The sequence below is a fragment of the Telmatherina bonti genome, assembly GCF_933228915.1.
Source record: "Telmatherina bonti genome assembly, chromosome: 3".
NCBI lineage: Eukaryota > Metazoa > Chordata > Actinopteri > Atheriniformes > Telmatherinidae > Telmatherina > Telmatherina bonti.
The window spans coordinates 26,211,840-26,229,433 of record NC_136621.1 but is presented as its reverse complement, the minus strand read 5'-3'; the positions used below and the strand labels follow the sequence as shown (position 1 = coordinate 26,229,433).

Genomic DNA, 17,594 nt, shown 5'->3' with positions numbered 1-17,594 from the left:
GTGTTGTCCATCTCAGCCTGAGCCGCATTTGGAGTACAGAGGAGTGTGGCACTAGGCTGGCTGACTGCGATACCATCCTGTCACCAGTAAACCACAGGAGTGAAACCTGAGAAGCAAAGGGCTTCTGCTTGGACACATTTGTTCCCATGAGCCAATCTAAAACTTCATCCTGGTTCATCCCGCGTTCATCTTGCCCATTCCTAACCATGAGCTCCATGTCTCTCTGTGTATGTGACTCCCTTCCACATTTCCTTTCTTCTGTCTTTCCTCTACTGCCTCTCTCTCTGTCATGCTTTCCCAGACCTATGATGACATAGATATAGAGAACGAGCCTTGGTATAAGTTCTTTTCCGAGCTGGAGTTTGGGCGGCCGGTAAGTCAGGGCTTAGCTACTCCCTCAACCACAATTCTGCTATAGACATGCACCCTGCTGTCTACACCCACAACTCTTTTTTTTTTTTTTTTTTAAGTGCCCCCCGCATTAGATTGGGTGGGATTAGTTGTTTGGGCATGTGGTACTTGTTTGGTGCAGTGACTCCCCCCCCCCCCGCCATATACACACCCTTTTTACAGGCTATGTCTGTGTTGCTATTTTTTATTTTGTTTTGAATTTGTTTCTATGGCAACTAGCAGGCACTAAAATGTTTACACAAAAACCTAATGGTTTTTGTTCATTTTCTGCTCTTTGTCAAATAATATTAAGAGATGAAAAGACAGCATGTGCAGATGTTTGAGATGATATGATTCCAGGGTGGCAAAACTGCATAGAGGAGACAATTAAAACAGAAATCCATGTGCAGCAGATTAATCTCCTATTGATACAAACTAGCATCCTAATGTACTGAATAAAACACACGTTCATTTTCAAATAGTGTGTATAGTTCCATTATCATCTCTTTACATGCCAACATGCATCATTATCCTGTCTTTTTATTTAGCCTGTTTTATTCCTTTGATTCTTTATTTATACCTGCTGGTATTTAAATTTGTGTTTTTATTTTTTGGTAGTATGAAGTGATGCTCTGTGTCTGTAAGCTAAGCACTTTAGTGCCCTCTGCTGGTTGTAGGTGGTGATGATGTGCTAGGAGCTTGGGGCAAGTCTGCAGCCACACATTTTGGATCAAACTGCCCAAAACTGATTGATTTGATCAAGTTTTCACGAGGACCTGCCTCCGTCTCTGTCAGGCCTCTAGCACATGGCATCAGGTGATGACTTGCTGGGCTTATTTGAAATGTTCAGGGGAAATTTTTACACCAGGAGCTAGCATGACATTTTGGGTTCTCCAAGCCATGTTCAGCTGTGCACCGAGATTTCTACCTGCAATATTTTCAATGTCCCTCAATAAGCCCATAGTGTAACTGGGTTACTATGTTCAATAAATAATTTCTGCCAGGACTGATTCTCACAGTATATTCAGAGTTTGAGTGTTTACAAAGTGAACAGTAACAATATGTATTGATGGACTGAACATTTGCTATGTGCACTAGTGGGGAAAAAAACACTCAATCACAGCATTTGATTTTGTTGTTTGTTGCACTTGCAAATAAACTCTGCAGCTTGTGCTTCACTTTGCTCTCAGCTCACTGCTTCTTCTTCCACTCTGCATGTGTGTGGGACATGGGTATCTTTGTGGGTTTGTGTGGTTTTAAGGTGGGTGTGGGGCAGGAATAAAACACCCATGGCTGACATTAGAACTTGCATATGAAAAGGATTTTTGTGTGTTAGTCTTTTAGTGTTTGCTTGTCTGTAAATGTGTGCTGGTGTGTATAGAAACACTGTGTCTGTTGAGCAAGAAAAACTCATTTCCAGTACTATTTAAAGTAGTCCTCATCTGGTTAATCAGATTCTCTAACAGGTGTCAATCTCTCCACATGTTTCTTATGTTTTGGTTTCTCCCCATGATGTCACCACTGCTTCTCCTCCTTCACCTCATCTTCACCTTCCTCCTACTCCTCCTCCTCATCCTCTTCTTCCCTTCCTGCTCACTGCTGCTGCTTGGGGCTGAAGCCTCCTAAAAAACGCCTGGATTATAATCCAGACATCTCCGCTCGCCAGCGCATTGAGGTAATCTCACATTCATGACAAGAACAGAAGTGTTGTTAGTTTCACTATTCTAACCAATCACATTACCCGACTGCTAGATTGTTTTAGAAAGATGTTAATAAAATTGCCTAAAGTGACGACTAATGTTTTGTAAGTTCATATAAATAGCAACATGATGAGGATTTCTAAGTGATGAGTGATATTATTCTTTCTGTTTTATAGGCTGTTCAATGTGTGGATTTTAGTCACTGTTTCATTTGGAGTGAAGAAATATCTGACGTTGTTTCCCTTTGTAGCTCAAAATAGGATTCTCTATAGATCTTTGCACACTTTCTGCATTTTTGTTTTGTGTGATTGCTGCAGTTTTTTTTAGGATTTCTACATTCGCCAACCAAACAGTTTTGTGCATTCTGTGTCACAAAGACCCATTCCAGTCGATCCATGCCAGGTTTTACAATGCTGCATTTGCCCCTTTAGCTGTGCTCATAACATCCTTTGCAGTATCACCTTTGCCATCATCCTTCAGAGCAGCTCAGGAGAAACCAGGAATGTATCCTTGGTGTGTGCACCTGCAGGACTGGCCTTGGTCAGGTGCTCCATGTGGAACCAGCAACCATCATACCTCTCAGTGGAGGAGTGTTTTGAGTGTGGCACAGCAACAACCGCATGCAGGCTGTGCATTGTAAAGTGCTCTGCTTCACGTCTTTGTTCGTGCGGAGCTCACTTTTCTCTTTTGTTGTCTGTCCTATTCCAGACATCCCTCCACATCGGCCCTGCTGACAAGGCTTTGGAGAGACCTGCAAGGTAACTACTGCTTTCCCTTTATTTTCCTTCCGCATCACCCCCATCCCCCTCCCCCATCCTCTTAACAGCAGTCCTCCTTGTTGTGATTCAGCACAGGCTCAAAACTCTGCTTTTGCTTGCCTTGTAATTGGTGCATCTGCTGTTAATGATGATTTACAAGGATTTGCGTCTGTCCGTATTTGCTTTTGTTAGTGCTGAAAAGGAGCTTATTTTCCTAACTTGGTCAGAATAAATTAAGCCAGCAAACCTATTGACTCCGCCGTTCACCTCTTGTCCCTCCTTCAACCCCCTCTGCCTTCCTCCTGTGTGCTTTCTCCCTTTCTTCAATGGCCTGCTTATTCAGTTGCTGAACAGAATGGGGCGAGTAGAGATGGGATGAATAGGCCGTGTAATTCATGTCAGTGACATTAAGTGTGTTTGTTCTGAACAGAAACCCTTCAGGCTTGTGTGTTTTTTTGGGAGGGAATAATTTAAATAGAAATGCTACACTTCTCTGTAAATTTTATTTTATTAGGGTGATCTCATTTTTTGTCAAGATTTTGATAACAATGGTTTAAAATAATGCCAGCCATGGAGGGTTTTTCCATTTGCTTCTTTTGAAGTTTTTGTATTAAAGTGATAGTTTCCATATTTTCTGGATAATTAGTTTATAATTTAATTGAACAAAAAAAAAAAAAAAAAAAAAAAAAAAGCAAGTACTCGATATTTATAGTACCCAAATTCAATTAACCATCTTCAGACTGCATTCAACGTGGCGGTACATTATGAAAGCAGCTGTCATTAATGTTGTGTTGTAGTGCTGCCAGTGACTACAGGAAGAGAAGGAAGTCCGAGCCATCCAGTTCCCAAGTCAATGCTCCATCTCAGAGCAGAGCTGCAACATCCCCTAAACCTGTGGATGCCTTCAGACCCAGCAGCAGCCTAAAAAAATCTGTCATACGTTCCTCACCCTCCTCACCCTCCAGAGCCAAAGGTACTCCTATCTGTAGAAGCCTGCCCTTTTCGTTTGATTTTTTTTTCTTTTTCTTTTTTATCCCCCTCTTTTCCCCAGACATACATGTATGTACGGTTCTTATCAACAGAAAATGAGAGAAGACTTTGTTGTTTCCACAGTAGGGATGTCTGTCTGGTATGATCCAAAGTTCATTGTAGGCTGAAAGTCTGAAAAAAAGAGACATCAAATCATCTTTCTTCCCACACTTTTTCCTGCCCATTTTTCTCCCCGTCTCCAGCTCTTCTATCCTCTTTCTGGGTGTTTTTGCTTAATCTGCTTTCCTCCTTCTTCTCTTTCACCACGCTGCTCTTATTGGACATCTGAAAGGTGGGGACGCATGCATCATGTATTCAAACAGTCTGACCTCCGCAGGTCCTCATGAGAGCACCTCTCTTCCCCCTGTGCTTTCTGACTCTGATCATTGCCACGAGGATGCCAGCCAGGAGGGCAGCTCTTCCTCTAAGCAGTCCGTCTGTTGTACAAACACTTGGCAGACAAAATGCCAGGAAGCTGAGACATGGAACAGGGCAGAGGAGGCGCCGCCCTCCACTGGCAAGCTCAAGTCACGCAGCTGTGATGATTTGCTCAATGATGGGCATTCTGGCTCAGGTGGGCCCAACGCCACTCGTTCAGAAAGTGTTGGGTCACTGGTGTGTGATGGGAATCCCTCACCAGTAACAACATCCACTTGTTCACTTCCCCGTCTTCACCGGCGACGCGCACATGACTCACCGGGCTTTCTCCAGCTCTACCGTAAGATGCACCAGATTGACAGAACTCAGCTCATCCCATCTGAAGTTATCCGCTCGGTCCGTGCTCGCATCCTGGAACTAGAGCGTCAGCCTCATCTACATCGCCATCGCCTTTCACCTTGGGCACCCTCCTGGGGTGTGGAAGTGCCACGTGATATGGTGCCAAATCGTGTTTCTGAATATGAGAGTCTTATTCAGAAGTCCAAATCCATGCCCAACTTGGGTGATGGTGAGGTGCCTTCAGGCACCACGACACCAGGCGGCTCGTCATCTCGTGCCAGCAGTGGTGGCGGCGGAACACCCAGTTTTCCAAAACGTCGTTTTTCCATTGAATCATTACTGGAGGAAGACAATACCGCGAATGGTGGAACCGTACCTCACAGCATGGATCACTTGCATCGACCCCGAAGCCCACCCGAAGGGCAGCCTCGTGTTGGGCCAGAGCCCGGCCGCGGCCAGTCATTTCCAGCTCCTCCTGTTCCTCAAAGCCCACAAGCAAACCCAGACTATTCTGACAGTGAACAAGATGCCGTCGCATCAGATCTCAGTGATTTCATTCAGGTGGAGGGCTCCTCATTCTGCAGTGAGAGTGACTTTGACCATTGCTCATTAACTTCCTCTGAGAGCCTTTATGGTTCTTCCAACCTCCACCATCATCACCTCCGTCATCACCACCACCATCATCACCACCATCCTGGTCACCAAAGTCTCAGCCAGAACCAGGGCTACCAACACCGCCACCTCATCAGCACCTGTAAAGGCCGCTGCCCAGCTTCATACACTCGTTTCACCACTATGCTTCGCCACGAGCGAGAGCGAGCGCGACAGGAGCTGCAGAGACCTTCTCAGCAGAGCCGCAGCCATTCCCAGATCCAGGGCGCACAGTCCCAGCAAGCGATGTCCAAGCTGGCCTTCTTGGTCAGCCCAGTGCCTTTCCGCAGGAAAAAGGGCTCACCACCTACCTCTAGAAGAAGCTGTAGTGGCGGAGGCCGAGGTAGCAGACCCAAGTCCAAACAGGCCATTTATGAGGCACTTGATGCAGCCTTGAGAGACATTTATGAGCACATTCAAGCAGAGAGAGGCCACAGAAGCTCCAGGCCACCTGATGATAGCATCTTGAGGAGAATACTGGCAGAGCTGCTGCCAAATGTGCCTGAAAGAAGCTCCTCCTTACGTGGGAGGAGGGGGTGTTGGCACGGTGGTCACTCCTCTACATCTTTGTACCCAGATGGAAGCGCCACTTGGTATGCTTCACATAGAGGGGAACCCTCCACGCCAAGGTTACAGTCACCACGGCTACAGTCACCACAGCTACAGTCACCGATCAGTGCCTGTTACGGACGACACTTGGAGGCATCAAACAATAATGAGTTTGGAGAAGAGCAGAGCAATGGAAATGGTCTCTGTTATTCAGGTGGTGATAATATACATATATAATCTTATATAGAATATGCTCTTTATTTTACAGTCTGTCATTGTTAAAGATGTTAGTACACGTGCATGCAAGCATAAAATGCATGAGTACAGGTGCATCCACATTTATTTGCTTTATTCTGTCTTTTAGAATTGTCTGCACTTATTCCCCAGGTCACCTCATTGGTCCACAGTTGCACCTGTTGGCTTTATTTTCCTTTTATTTTATATTCACCAAAAAAGATTTACTTTATATTCTCTAGTAGTTTGTTATAAACTTATGTCAAGTTGAGTTAAAATTGTTATGCTGATGGTTTTATATTAAAAATCTGCTCGTGACAAGATTATATTCTTTATGGTAGTGGAAGGATTTTATTTATAACTGACAGGCGCTCAATGCTAAACAAAACTGTCAAAGCAGAGTTGACGAGAGCATTTTGTTGTTGTGGTGTTGATGGAAAGAAAATCAATGTAGGAACTGTTGACAGAATTGGGAATTTTCTTGTGGCCCGAATGTGTGATCTACATCAAATTTTTCCTTCTTTTTTAATAATCCACGATAAAATATTATTAGTGAATTAGTTTGTTTTCAACTCTGGCAGGATTTTATTATGCGTATGTTTATTTGTTGTCTAAACTTTTAACTGCAGAGTTATTCATACAAAAGGCCCAACTCCCACCCCTGATTAATAGATTTCATTAATTTGTTTCACTGAAATAGGCACCTGCTATGGTAAGAAAACCACACTGGATTGGGTCTAAATAAAATTGTGTTGTTTTTGTTTTTACTACTACCAGATATTGACAGGATGTTGTCGTGCAAAATGACCGTAGGCCAACAGGATGCTGACTTATTGCAGACTGAATACGTATTTCTGTCTTTCAATTTATACATATCAGAGAATGATTTTTAAGACCGGGCTGTTGGTTTGAAATATGAAAGTCTCTTTTTTTAAATAATTTTTTAGGCAAATTTGTGTGTTTTCACTATTTTCGGAGTAAATTAGTTCTATATTACATTTTTTTTTCCTTTCAGTAGTTTGCTTTTACGTTAGCCTATTGTCATGTCTTTGGGCCTGTATTCTCCTTGTTTCACTCTTGTTCCATTAATTTTGTGGTATTGCATGTGTGTACTTGTGCCATATTGAGAGAAAAGTTGAGTCTCCTTATTTATTTATTTTATTTTTTGTTTTGTTTTGGTTTTGTTTTCTTTCTATGAAATGGAAATAAAACAGACCTATTGACCCACGCCGTCATTCCCTCATTTACCTGTAGGAATGGCATCATCACTGTGCTTTTCCAAATCCCATTATTGGTACCACAGGCAGCGTGATTGTGGTTCCCGTGGTAAGTCTTGTTTATGCTTTTCTTTTTTGTAACAGACCAGGATGTGTCCAGGAGTTATTCCACCTTGGATGGGCGACATACGCCGCAGAGCAGAAGACCCACTCCTGACAGAGAGGTACAACATGTACAACAACATATGTTGTACAACATATGTTGTTGTACATATAACAAATAACAAATATGTACAACAGGTACAACTTGTCACCTAAAAAATCATCTCAGCTCCACAGTAGTGTAGGAATGATTGGCAGTTCTTTTGTTCTTGCTATTTTTTTAAATGTATATATTTTATTTCCAACTTAATGGAGAAAAAAAAAAACTATATAAAGAAAAATAATAAAAAAAAAAAAAAAGCCCAAAAATTATAAAAACATTGTATCATTTTATTGTATAAGGTTTAAAAAAGGAGCAGCAAGAAGTGTTTTCATTTACATAACTAAGAAACTTTGCAACCGTCCATGTAACAAGTGCTGGAACCAAGAGGGTTTTACAGACTGAAGTTGACAAGCTAATTTTCTAACAAAATGAATAAATAGATTATAAAAATGGTCAAACACGTTGTCTAGATTATGCCGTGTTAAACTTGGTGATGCCTGTTGCCTGTCTCTCGCTCTGTTCTTCTAGGTCTCCCATAAGGAGATGACACAACTTATTCTGTTCTCTCTCCTTCATCAGAAACAGCCTGCAAGAGCAATTTATGATTTTAAGGCACAAACGGCTAAGTAAGTACAATAAATTTACCATGCATGCGTAGGAAAGCCAAGCTTTACAATATTATCATACTGTACATCACATATCTTAACAGCTTGCTGCAACAGATAACATTTCTGTTTATTACATGCAGTATCTGTTTCTTTCTAAGAAAACATCTTCACATCTTACCACTGCATATGGATGGCTTTAACTGATTTGCTTTTTTCTGTCCTCAAACTGATGCATGAAGCAGATTTGTTCAGTTTTACTTTACTGTACTTTCATGCCTGATATTTTTCCACTGATGCCAATAGAAGAAAACTACACAAGTGTTGTCGATGTTGCACTTCTGTCTACTCGCTGGGTAAACAATGCATGCAAAGACACCAGTAATTCGCCTGTGTTTCAGGGAGTTGACATTTAAAAAGGGTGATGCTGTGAACATCATCAGGCAGATAGATACCAACTGGTATGAAGGAGAGCACCGGGGAAGGGTTGGGATATTCCCCATAGCTTATGTGGAGGTGGGTGTCCTTCTGTCATGCAAATCTGGATGTATGTGTGTGTACTGAACTTATATATGTTTTCATATTTAAACATGCATCCTCTGCTCAACAACTTGCACTGTTTTGTTTTTTTACACCAATTTGAACTCATACGCAGAAGATGCCGTCCTCAGAGAAGCAGCAGCCAATCCGGCCGCCTCCTCCAGCACATGTCAGAGAAATTGGAGAGGCAGTGGCACGCTATAACTTCAATGCAGACACTAATGTTGAGCTGTCACTAAGAAAGGTACTTAAAGTTTGTTTGTGTGTATTCTGTCATAACCAAGTTATTTTATTAAAGGAATACAGTTTAACCTTTGACCCAAACATTAGCCTAATGTGAATAATAATGGATGATTTCTGGGGTCGGTATACGGTGCTTATCATGTGTTGATGCGACTAGTGAGCTGCCCTCTTCTGAAACCAGACATTGTAACTTTGCAGGAGCAGCTCAGTCTCTTATGGGACTGTGTGACGTGGAGTGTTTTTCATTACATTTCTCCATTTATTAACGCAGAGGGTTTGACTGAGACAGGTTTAACTTTGCAACCGTGCCCTGTGGCCTATGGGAAGTTACAGGTTCAGTGCCCCTAGTGGCCAAAAGTTACATGGTATCCCTTTAAGTGATCTTTTTTTTTCACAATGCAAGGAGATATTGTTTTACTTCTAATGACAGATAGCAGTACATGCAACAAACTTGTCTGTGGATGTGAACCTTTTAGACCGAGTAACTTTATTTTAGTATAGATTTCTTTTATTTTGCATCGATTCCAAACTGCTCCCTAAATTGTGGCTCTTTTAAGGCTCATTAATCTTTTTGTATATTTTACCCTCAAGCTAAATCTATCTGCATATTTAAACCTCTCCTGGTTCTGTTTGTGGAGCTCTGCCCAAAGTGAACATGTGGCACAAAGAGCAGCCAAAATGTGTTATTTTTAATTCTGCTTATGTGCTTTGCCAAACTCTTACAGTCGGATGAAAACCCTTCCAGCATCATAATGGCTGAAAAGCCAGTGACATTCTTGTGTAGAACTACTAAACATGTGAACAAAGCATGCAGTGTTGAGAATATGATCAAAGTGATGTTCACTGTTATCGCATGACATTTATGACATTAAAAATTGCAATGTGGAGTTTTGTAAAGTGTTGTGGGGCAGCTGCAAACTCTTGGTGTGTGTGTGTGTGTGTGTGTGTGTGTGTGTGTGTGTGTGTGTGTGTGTGTGTGTGTGTGTGTGTGTGTGTGTGTGTGTGTGTGTGTGTGTGTGTGTGTGTGTGTGTGTGTTGGATGTGTAGGGGGAGAGAGTTATTGTAATAAGGCAAGTGGATCAGAACTGGTACGAGGGAAAGATTCCAGACACAACCAAACAAGGCATCTTTCCAGTGTCCTACGTCGACATCGTCAAGCGCTCTCCGTCCAAGGGCTCCTCCTACCACATAGAGCCACACGGTTACCATGGCAACCGGACACCAAGCTCCACACCGGTCAAGGTAAGAAAGTGAAGAACTTAGAGCTACAGATTGGAAATCTGAAGTTTTCTAAAACTTTGTTGAGCAGGTTAATGAATCTTTTTCCATGACATCCTATTCATTCCTAATCAGTTCCACACAAAGTACTTGTCTGGTCTAGTTTGTTTTTTTTAAATCACCTCTGTTCCCTCTTTCTCATTTTACTTTCATGGAGCTCTTCTATCACCTACCTCCATCTTCCATCACTCGCGACCTCCCTTCCCCTCAACCCTCTTTAAGATGGCCTGACCTGAAAGCTGTCACTAGAGAGTGGCTATCCCTCACTATGGACGCACCAGCATCCACTCCAGCTCAGTCCCTCACAACCACCCCAGTGCCGCCCACACCGCCCCCTCTACCCATTGACCTCACCCCTTTCCTCACAGTTCAGGAGCGGCGAGCGACTTCACCCGCACAGTTGAAAAAAGCCTTCGCTCCTCCTCATCAGCCACCTTACACAGAGAGGTGTGCTGGTTTTGGACACACACCAAGTATCCTGCCTTTTTCCCAACCCTCTCCACCGCCTCCTCCTCCTCCTCCTCCTCCACCACCTCTTCCTCCACTTCTTCCTCCACCCACCACTCATTCCTTATTCACCTCTCCACGGCCAGACTCTCCACTTCGATATAACAGCAGCAGAAGGTTGAATTCCTCTGAAGCAGTCCAAACTGTATCCAGTAGTACGCCAGAGATTTCCACACAACTTCCAGAACAACACAAGTCTCCTGTTTATTTAAACAAAAGCAGCAAACAAGCTGACATTGAGCTGCATGTAAAAGACCCCTATGATGAGCTGCTGTCTATGATCATGGATGGTTCCAGCAACACAAATGATGGTGACATATCGAGTGGTCCTTCAGCAGGTCCCCCGCTGATGAGTGAATCTCAGAGCAGGAGTTTCCAGAAAGAAGATGAACAGTGTTTTCATGCAGCAGGGAAGCCCCCGACAGTCCCTGCTGCAGGTGACTCGCCAAGCAGCACTCGGTTAGAGTTTTACAAACCTATAACAATGAAGCCGCTTCCCGCCTTGTGGGGAGAGCAGCCAGTTGACGCTCAGAAGCCGCTGCTGGTAAAAGGAAAGGAATACACCGAGTTATTCATTGTGGAAGAGGATGAAACTATGATGGACAAAGAGGAAGATGTTAGAGATTTCAATGAACGACTCAGTCCACAGGTAGAGCATGGTGTGAGCTGCATCTGTTGATTTAGAAAATTCATGTGAGATCCTACAAAATTACAGGATGATAGATGTTTGGTTTGGGGTTTTTTTTGTTTGTTTTTTTTTTTTTTTTGCTCTCACTGACAGGTCGTTCTAGTTAAACATGTCAATTTACTATTAAATGAATGAGGACCAAGTTGATCTAGGCATTTATCAGTCTCCATGGTGATTGTTTTATAGTTAAAATATGAGCTGAGCTAGCAGTTTTTACCCCACAACAAAGCAGCATTTCTAACTTACAGCTAAAACCTTTGAGGAAAGTGGTATACTTTACAAATGTAAATGCCAAATTGTTAACAAATTGGATTTTTGAGTCCAGAAATTAATGTATATTAAGCTGTAGCCTATAACATGGAATGGATTGACATTATAAAGATGTAATACAGAAACGTTCTCAATCAGTCACATAAAGAAAACTATTTATGTTGTGAGACATTTCCCTTAGTTGTAGTTTGACAGACTTTGACAGCAGTTTGAGGTTAAATCAGGTTAATTCTTCTGTTTTCCATTCTGTTTCTTCTACCGTTTTTTAAATGAGGCTGTCTGATGGTCTGATCATGTGACTCAGCTTCAGTCTCCTGTGTATATCCTCACTTCTCATAGGCTGAAGTCTCTCCTTCCAATCTGACACCGTTTCCTCCCTCTGGTCTCATCTCACCTTCTGCACCACCACTGCTGACCTCTGTACTTCCTCCCCCATTCCCGTCTCCACCTTCATCTTCTGTATCCCAGTCACAACATCATGACCACAGCACCATCCCTCCCAGTTCCCCCATTTCTCCTCGACCCCCGTCTCTTCCTCAGCTCACAATGTCTCCGCTTCCCCCAACCTCTCCATCTCCACCTGTCTTATCAACTCCCCTCCACATCTCTCACTTTTCATCAGACGTTCCCTCGCAGCACTCTCTATCTTACCCCTCAAGCTCTCCATGTCTTTCTCATCCAGTCACATCCACTCCCATCTCAGAGTTATTCATCCCTCTATCTGCTCCATCTCCCACTAAAACCACCTCTCCTCCCCTCTCCACCCCACGTTCTTCCCATACTGCCCCCACTGTACCACATCCTGGTCGTAGGTCTCCTAAGGCGAAGGTAAAGCTGGAATCTATGGAGATAAAGAATAAAAGAACTCTACTAACATTGTTTTGCTATCGTGCTGCTGTTGCTTGTGGAGCAGGGAGTGAGACTGTTCATTGGTTTAACAGAGGACATTTTTCTCTCTGATCAGTCTTTTGCTAACTGATGGTAGAAAAATGTCTTGACTGATTTTATTTTTTATTGTCTTTAATCATTTAAATTGAGTGTCTAAGTTTTGTGTTGTTAATTAGGACCCCAGGATATGTCTATCTTCAGTGGACTGAGTTATTGATGACAGTATTTACACTAACTTGCATTATATATTAGCATGAAAGGGCCAGCACCAAGATGCATTGACAGCAGAAAACATGCTTAATAAAGCGAGTATGAACTGCTTCTGTTGGATGTTTTTTTTTTTTTTTTTTTTCTTTTTAGTGTGATTAGGATTTTTGTAATCCGTAGCATCAGCATGTTGACTGATGATGCTTACAGCATGTCGTTAGATTTTTCTGCTTCCACGTTAAGTTCATCGCTAAGGTTGCTGACCTGGTTACTGTTTAGATTATAGGTGTGTTGCCTCTGGTCTTTCTGCCTGTTAAGCAGGATCCAGTTGTTGGTGGTAAACCTCCCCGTAGCCCCATCTTGTCCCGGAGGTCCTATCTGTCACCCATTAGAGGTCGAAGGGTAGGGGACAGCACTCTTGTCTCTCTGCAAGAAGAAAGACTTTAGTAATCTTCTTTTCATTCACGACTGATCACCACACATTGTGTAATAAGTGTGCTGTCTTTCTACATACACGGGAATTTCATCTCGGGGTTACAAGTTAAAGTCATAAGCAAAGGACTCACAATGAACACACACTGATTTATTGTCTGTGTTTCTCCCTGTCTTTCACCCAGCGGTTAGTACAAGATGCACTCCATGGTGGAGGTGACCCGTAAGTTTTCCTTCCAGATTTCTCGTTGCTCCTTTTATTCAGTTACGTGTGTTGCTCTCTCTTCACACAGAGTTAAATCTATAAATCTTTATTTATAGATACCAGGCTCTGTACAACTACATACCTCGCAATGAGGACGAGCTGGAGCTGAGGGAGGGAGACATCGTTGATGTGATGGAGAAGTGTGATGACGGCTGGTTTGTTGGTAAGATGAAAATTCTTTCTTTCTTTCTTTCTTACTAGCTTTATTTCTTATTCATGAGACATGCTGCCACTGATTTTCTGTCTAGTTGTGTCCTTTCAGTCATTTGTCGCTGTTTCCATTCGTTAAGACAGCCACCCGTCCTCGGAGACCTTTCATAACAAGGCTTCAGCGTACAGTAGATCATCTGAAGAGTCAGGGTCTCATGTCAGGGCTTAGCTGGAATTGTTCTTTTGTCTTATTTATGTCCAGCTTCATCGTTTTGTTAAGAACACAAGGAAATTTTGAGAGGAAGTTTAATTTGAGATTTTTTTTTCTATTGACAGCATTCACCTCTTGAAATATTTACTTACAAGATTTGGACTAAAAATTAATCAAAAAAGCTCTAAATGACCTCAGCAAGACTTGTTCCCTGGAAGCAGAATATGAAGAAATAATGGGGACTTCTGCACAGTGCTTTACATCCCAGCACAAACGTTGCAATAACAACTTTATACAGGACCATAAACACTCATTCAGTCAGTGATACAGAAAATATTCTGGATTCTGTTGATATAAGGTGTTTGTTATAGTTGCAGCTACATATGCAGAACCACACCGACACCACTAGATGTCAGTCTAGCTCCACTGCAGATTTATAACCTAACTTTATGTGAAGAAACCAAAACACAGGTCACATCGTGAGTTGGCTTTTAAATGTTGAACATAAGAACAAAGTTACTCATATGTGGTGATACTGAAAGTTCAACCTAACAAATATTTGTTGGTGCTTTTACTTTTATATTGAGAGACTGAGAAAAGGTTTGAGTGGATAGGAGCTATTCTCAGAAGCTTCTAAGGTCCTGGATGGCTGATTTCAAACTACATTGATTGTGGAACAGTGTTTTTAAAACGCAGCTTGGGCTGGAATGGGTTCACTGGGATTTACTCACTATTAAAAAATGAAAACATTTTAATCCTGAATCCACACAATGTTGTGCTTCTGCCAGTGTTCAAAGCTCTGACCTTCCTCTTCCTCTGTGTTTGTAAAGGGACCTCTCGAAGGAGCAAGTTGTTTGGAACCTTCCCAGGAAACTACGTGAAGCAGCTATAATGATGATTCCATACTCCCTCGTGGCTCCATCCCTTCCATTGGCACGTTCATCGCCGTCAGCACAGCAACCCCGCAGGACATCAACCTGCAGCACACTTCTGTGTTTGCAGTTACGTGTGGCTTGTCAGCTTCACTAAGACAGAATCCTTAGCTCTAACTAGCCATCTTTAATGGAAGACTTCTATGAGATAATACTGTTTTTTAATCTTATCTTTTTACCTTTATTTTTCTATGACGGAGAACCCAAAATTTGTGCTCCATTCAGTGACCTTTAACTTTGACGATGGTGGAAGGATATTGAGGACCGCAGTAATGCTGCCTTTTTGTTTCAGCTCTCTAAGGGCAGTAAAGATCAACAAGATCGCAGCTTTTTATTTTATTTATCTGCAGCAACCCAAAATTTAAAAACACTCACTCACTGTTTAATTCCAGTGTTCGATGATCAATATTCCCAAAGATCGTGAGTGCAAAGTTTTGGGGGAAAAAAGAAGGAAGGGGGAAAATAAAAGATAAAACAGTATTTAGTCAGTTGTCAGAACCTTGTTTTATGGGATTTAAGCTAAACTAATGGATCATCACAGCTTCATGTGGAAAAGACGGTACATCTGTCGACGTGGTGTTACCCAGAGTTCCTCTCGGTGAAACATCATTTCACAACAGAATCAGTTGTTTCAGTTTATGGAGTAAAAACTCACTGACAATGCAGTGCTTATTCTCTAAGTACAACATGTGAAAATGCAAAAAAATAACTTCCAAGTTTCAGATTTTGTCATCTAATCAATTTCCCATTAGGATTGATGCACTTTAACAGAACCTGAACACAGGCTTGCGTTTGTTTTTATTTCAAATGTCACCTCAGATTTGAGACAGTGCTCTTTTACTGCGGGGCCTCAGGGGACAGAGTCATATGTGGGAAGTGTATTCAGAAAGCTTGCTGACCTTTTAGGTATTATATTTATTAGAGGATGAACTGTTATGTGATGAACTATGTTTGATGAACTATGTTATAAGATTGTTTTAGAAAGGATGAACACCGTGTTGCTTTTTGTCAACATATTTTAACAGCACCTGACTTACATTTGAAGGATTGCTCCGTCATTGTCAAGCATCATTGTCCAGTTAGGTTCTTGTAGAGACAAATAACCAGATAATAATGGAAATAATGAATCGCCAGGTTTTATGTTGTTTAATGTTGAATTTATTTAAGTAAGAAACAGGATGAGATAGCAGTTGATTGGAACTGCAGTTGAGTCAGTGCAGTTCTTCCTGTTAGACCGATGGTGTGTGTGTTAACCCTGCTGTCAGTGAGTGGGTAGTGTATCACTGTTCACGTGTGATTATTATCTGGAATACTTGGCATTTTCCATCCTGAATTGTCATGCTAAGTAAATCTAATTTGTGTCTTTTTGTTGTTATTTTTATCATTTTATGTTTCACAATGGATGGACACTGTCAACAAAGCTATTGTTAAAGCACCTTAAGATATGTTATCATTCATCGTCCTTCACTTCACTCCCCGTCATTCACTGTCATCTGGTGTGACAACACTGTGTGTGTTTGTGGTGTTTTTGTAAGCCTTTTGTATGAGAGCTGTAAAATGGCCAACATCCACTTGCTTTATAAACTCAGCTTTTTTCTCACCTACCATCACATCTGGTTTTCTCTTTCTTTGCATTTTTCTTCATCGGTGGTGCTATGGTTCATTCCTTATAAGAGTCGGTGAGGTAGTTTAACTAAAGGTATTATAGGTAGAACTATAGCAGCCTTACGTTCAGCTCTATTTTGACAGCCATTTACATCTAAACCTCTTCTGTGATGCAAAAAAAATATCATTTATGCATATGTAGTCTAGAAAGCAATCTAAAAGTGTATGATGTAGTGTGCAGAGAACATAAACCTCTTCAGTGTTTAAGCATACAGTAGGCCTCTTGCCTGCTTTTGATATGAGCATAAACATAGATTTGAAGTGAAAACATGAATTTGACTCCTGATATGTTTCTACATGTAATTAAAATGTAATTCTCACATGTTATTCCTGGTAAAGTTGAACCCAACATATATTCTTGGACTTTGAATATTTCTACAACAACGTAGCATTTGTTGGATGATTTTTCTTTTTTTTCGGGGGGGGCTTTATTGCCAATAAAATTCAGCTGATAAATTACATATTTCTTTTTTTCTTCATGTTTCTATAACAGGATGGAGCTTAGGAAAAAAAAAAAAAAAACAATACTTCAAACCTGTTTCATGATAAAAGAGAATCTTCTTGACACCTAATCCTTTAAATCACATTAATTTTTCCAACTGACCACCATGGTATTGATAGTTTTGGATTTACACCACTTTGACTTTAGTTGGAATGGAAATAAAAATGACGGGCGTGGCGTGGACAGCAGTCGGAGCTCTGTCCGCTCAGGTGATCAAAACAAATCACTGCAGATAAGCAAGTTAAACATTTCCTCCTCTCTTGTCCCATCTATAACACCTCAAACCACAATCATTTTAAAGCTGTTTGAATCAAGAATAACTTCAAATACTTTCAACTGGATTAAGAAAGCTGCACTATATTAAAACTGCATTATACATGGGCTACATGTATATTATATTACATTCATATTCATTGTGGATATGTTTATCTTGTTAACTTAGTGTTACGTAGAGAAGTAATTCATTCATTTTCTATACCCTGTTGTCCAATTTAGGGTTGCAGGGAAGTTTGAGCCCATCCCAGCAATTAGCAGATGAGCGGCAGGATACATCCTGGTCACCATTACATCACAGGGCCAACACAGAGAAACAAAGCCACTCATGCTTGCATTCAGTCATCAGTCGATTCAGAGAATTTAAGAGTGACCAATTAGCCTAACATGTACGACTTTGGATGGTGGGAGGAAGCCTACTTAAGCGGAGGGAGGACATGCAAACTCCGCCACTGTTCCAAAAAAAGAAAAGACTCCTACTTGAACCT

General features: G+C 41.6%; 1 protein-coding gene across 2 annotated transcripts in view; it reads left to right on the top strand.

The window, feature by feature from the left end:
- The window catches only part of LOC306774728 (sorbin and SH3 domain-containing protein 1-like), a 48,638-nt gene extending 32,364 nt beyond the window's left edge, over nt 1-16,274 (top strand). Inside the window, exons 13-27 of one of the 2 annotated variants that reach the window (XM_079264883.1) lie at nt 302-373; nt 2,009-2,065; nt 2,799-2,848; nt 3,646-3,821; nt 7,390-7,469; nt 8,030-8,076; nt 8,457-8,571; nt 8,714-8,839; nt 9,886-10,080; nt 10,274-11,272; nt 11,921-12,409; nt 12,998-13,078; nt 13,294-13,331; nt 13,430-13,536; nt 14,565-16,274. In XM_079264883.1, coding sequence (XP_079121009.1) covers nt 302-373; nt 2,009-2,065; nt 2,799-2,848; nt 3,646-3,821; nt 7,390-7,469; nt 8,030-8,076; nt 8,457-8,571; nt 8,714-8,839; nt 9,886-10,080; nt 10,274-11,272; nt 11,921-12,409; nt 12,998-13,078; nt 13,294-13,331; nt 13,430-13,536; nt 14,565-14,626 — 2,694 coding nt within the window. In that variant the 3' untranslated portion in view covers nt 14,627-16,274. Of the gene's footprint in view, nt 1-301; nt 374-2,008; nt 2,066-2,798; nt 2,849-3,645; nt 3,822-7,389; nt 7,470-8,029; nt 8,077-8,456; nt 8,572-8,710; nt 8,840-9,885; nt 10,081-10,273; nt 11,273-11,920; nt 12,410-12,997; nt 13,079-13,293; nt 13,332-13,429; nt 13,537-14,564 lie in introns of both variants that reach the window. The other variant, XM_079264882.1, reaches the window with a different exon arrangement.
- Nucleotides 16,275-17,594: the final 1,320 nt, after the last annotated feature.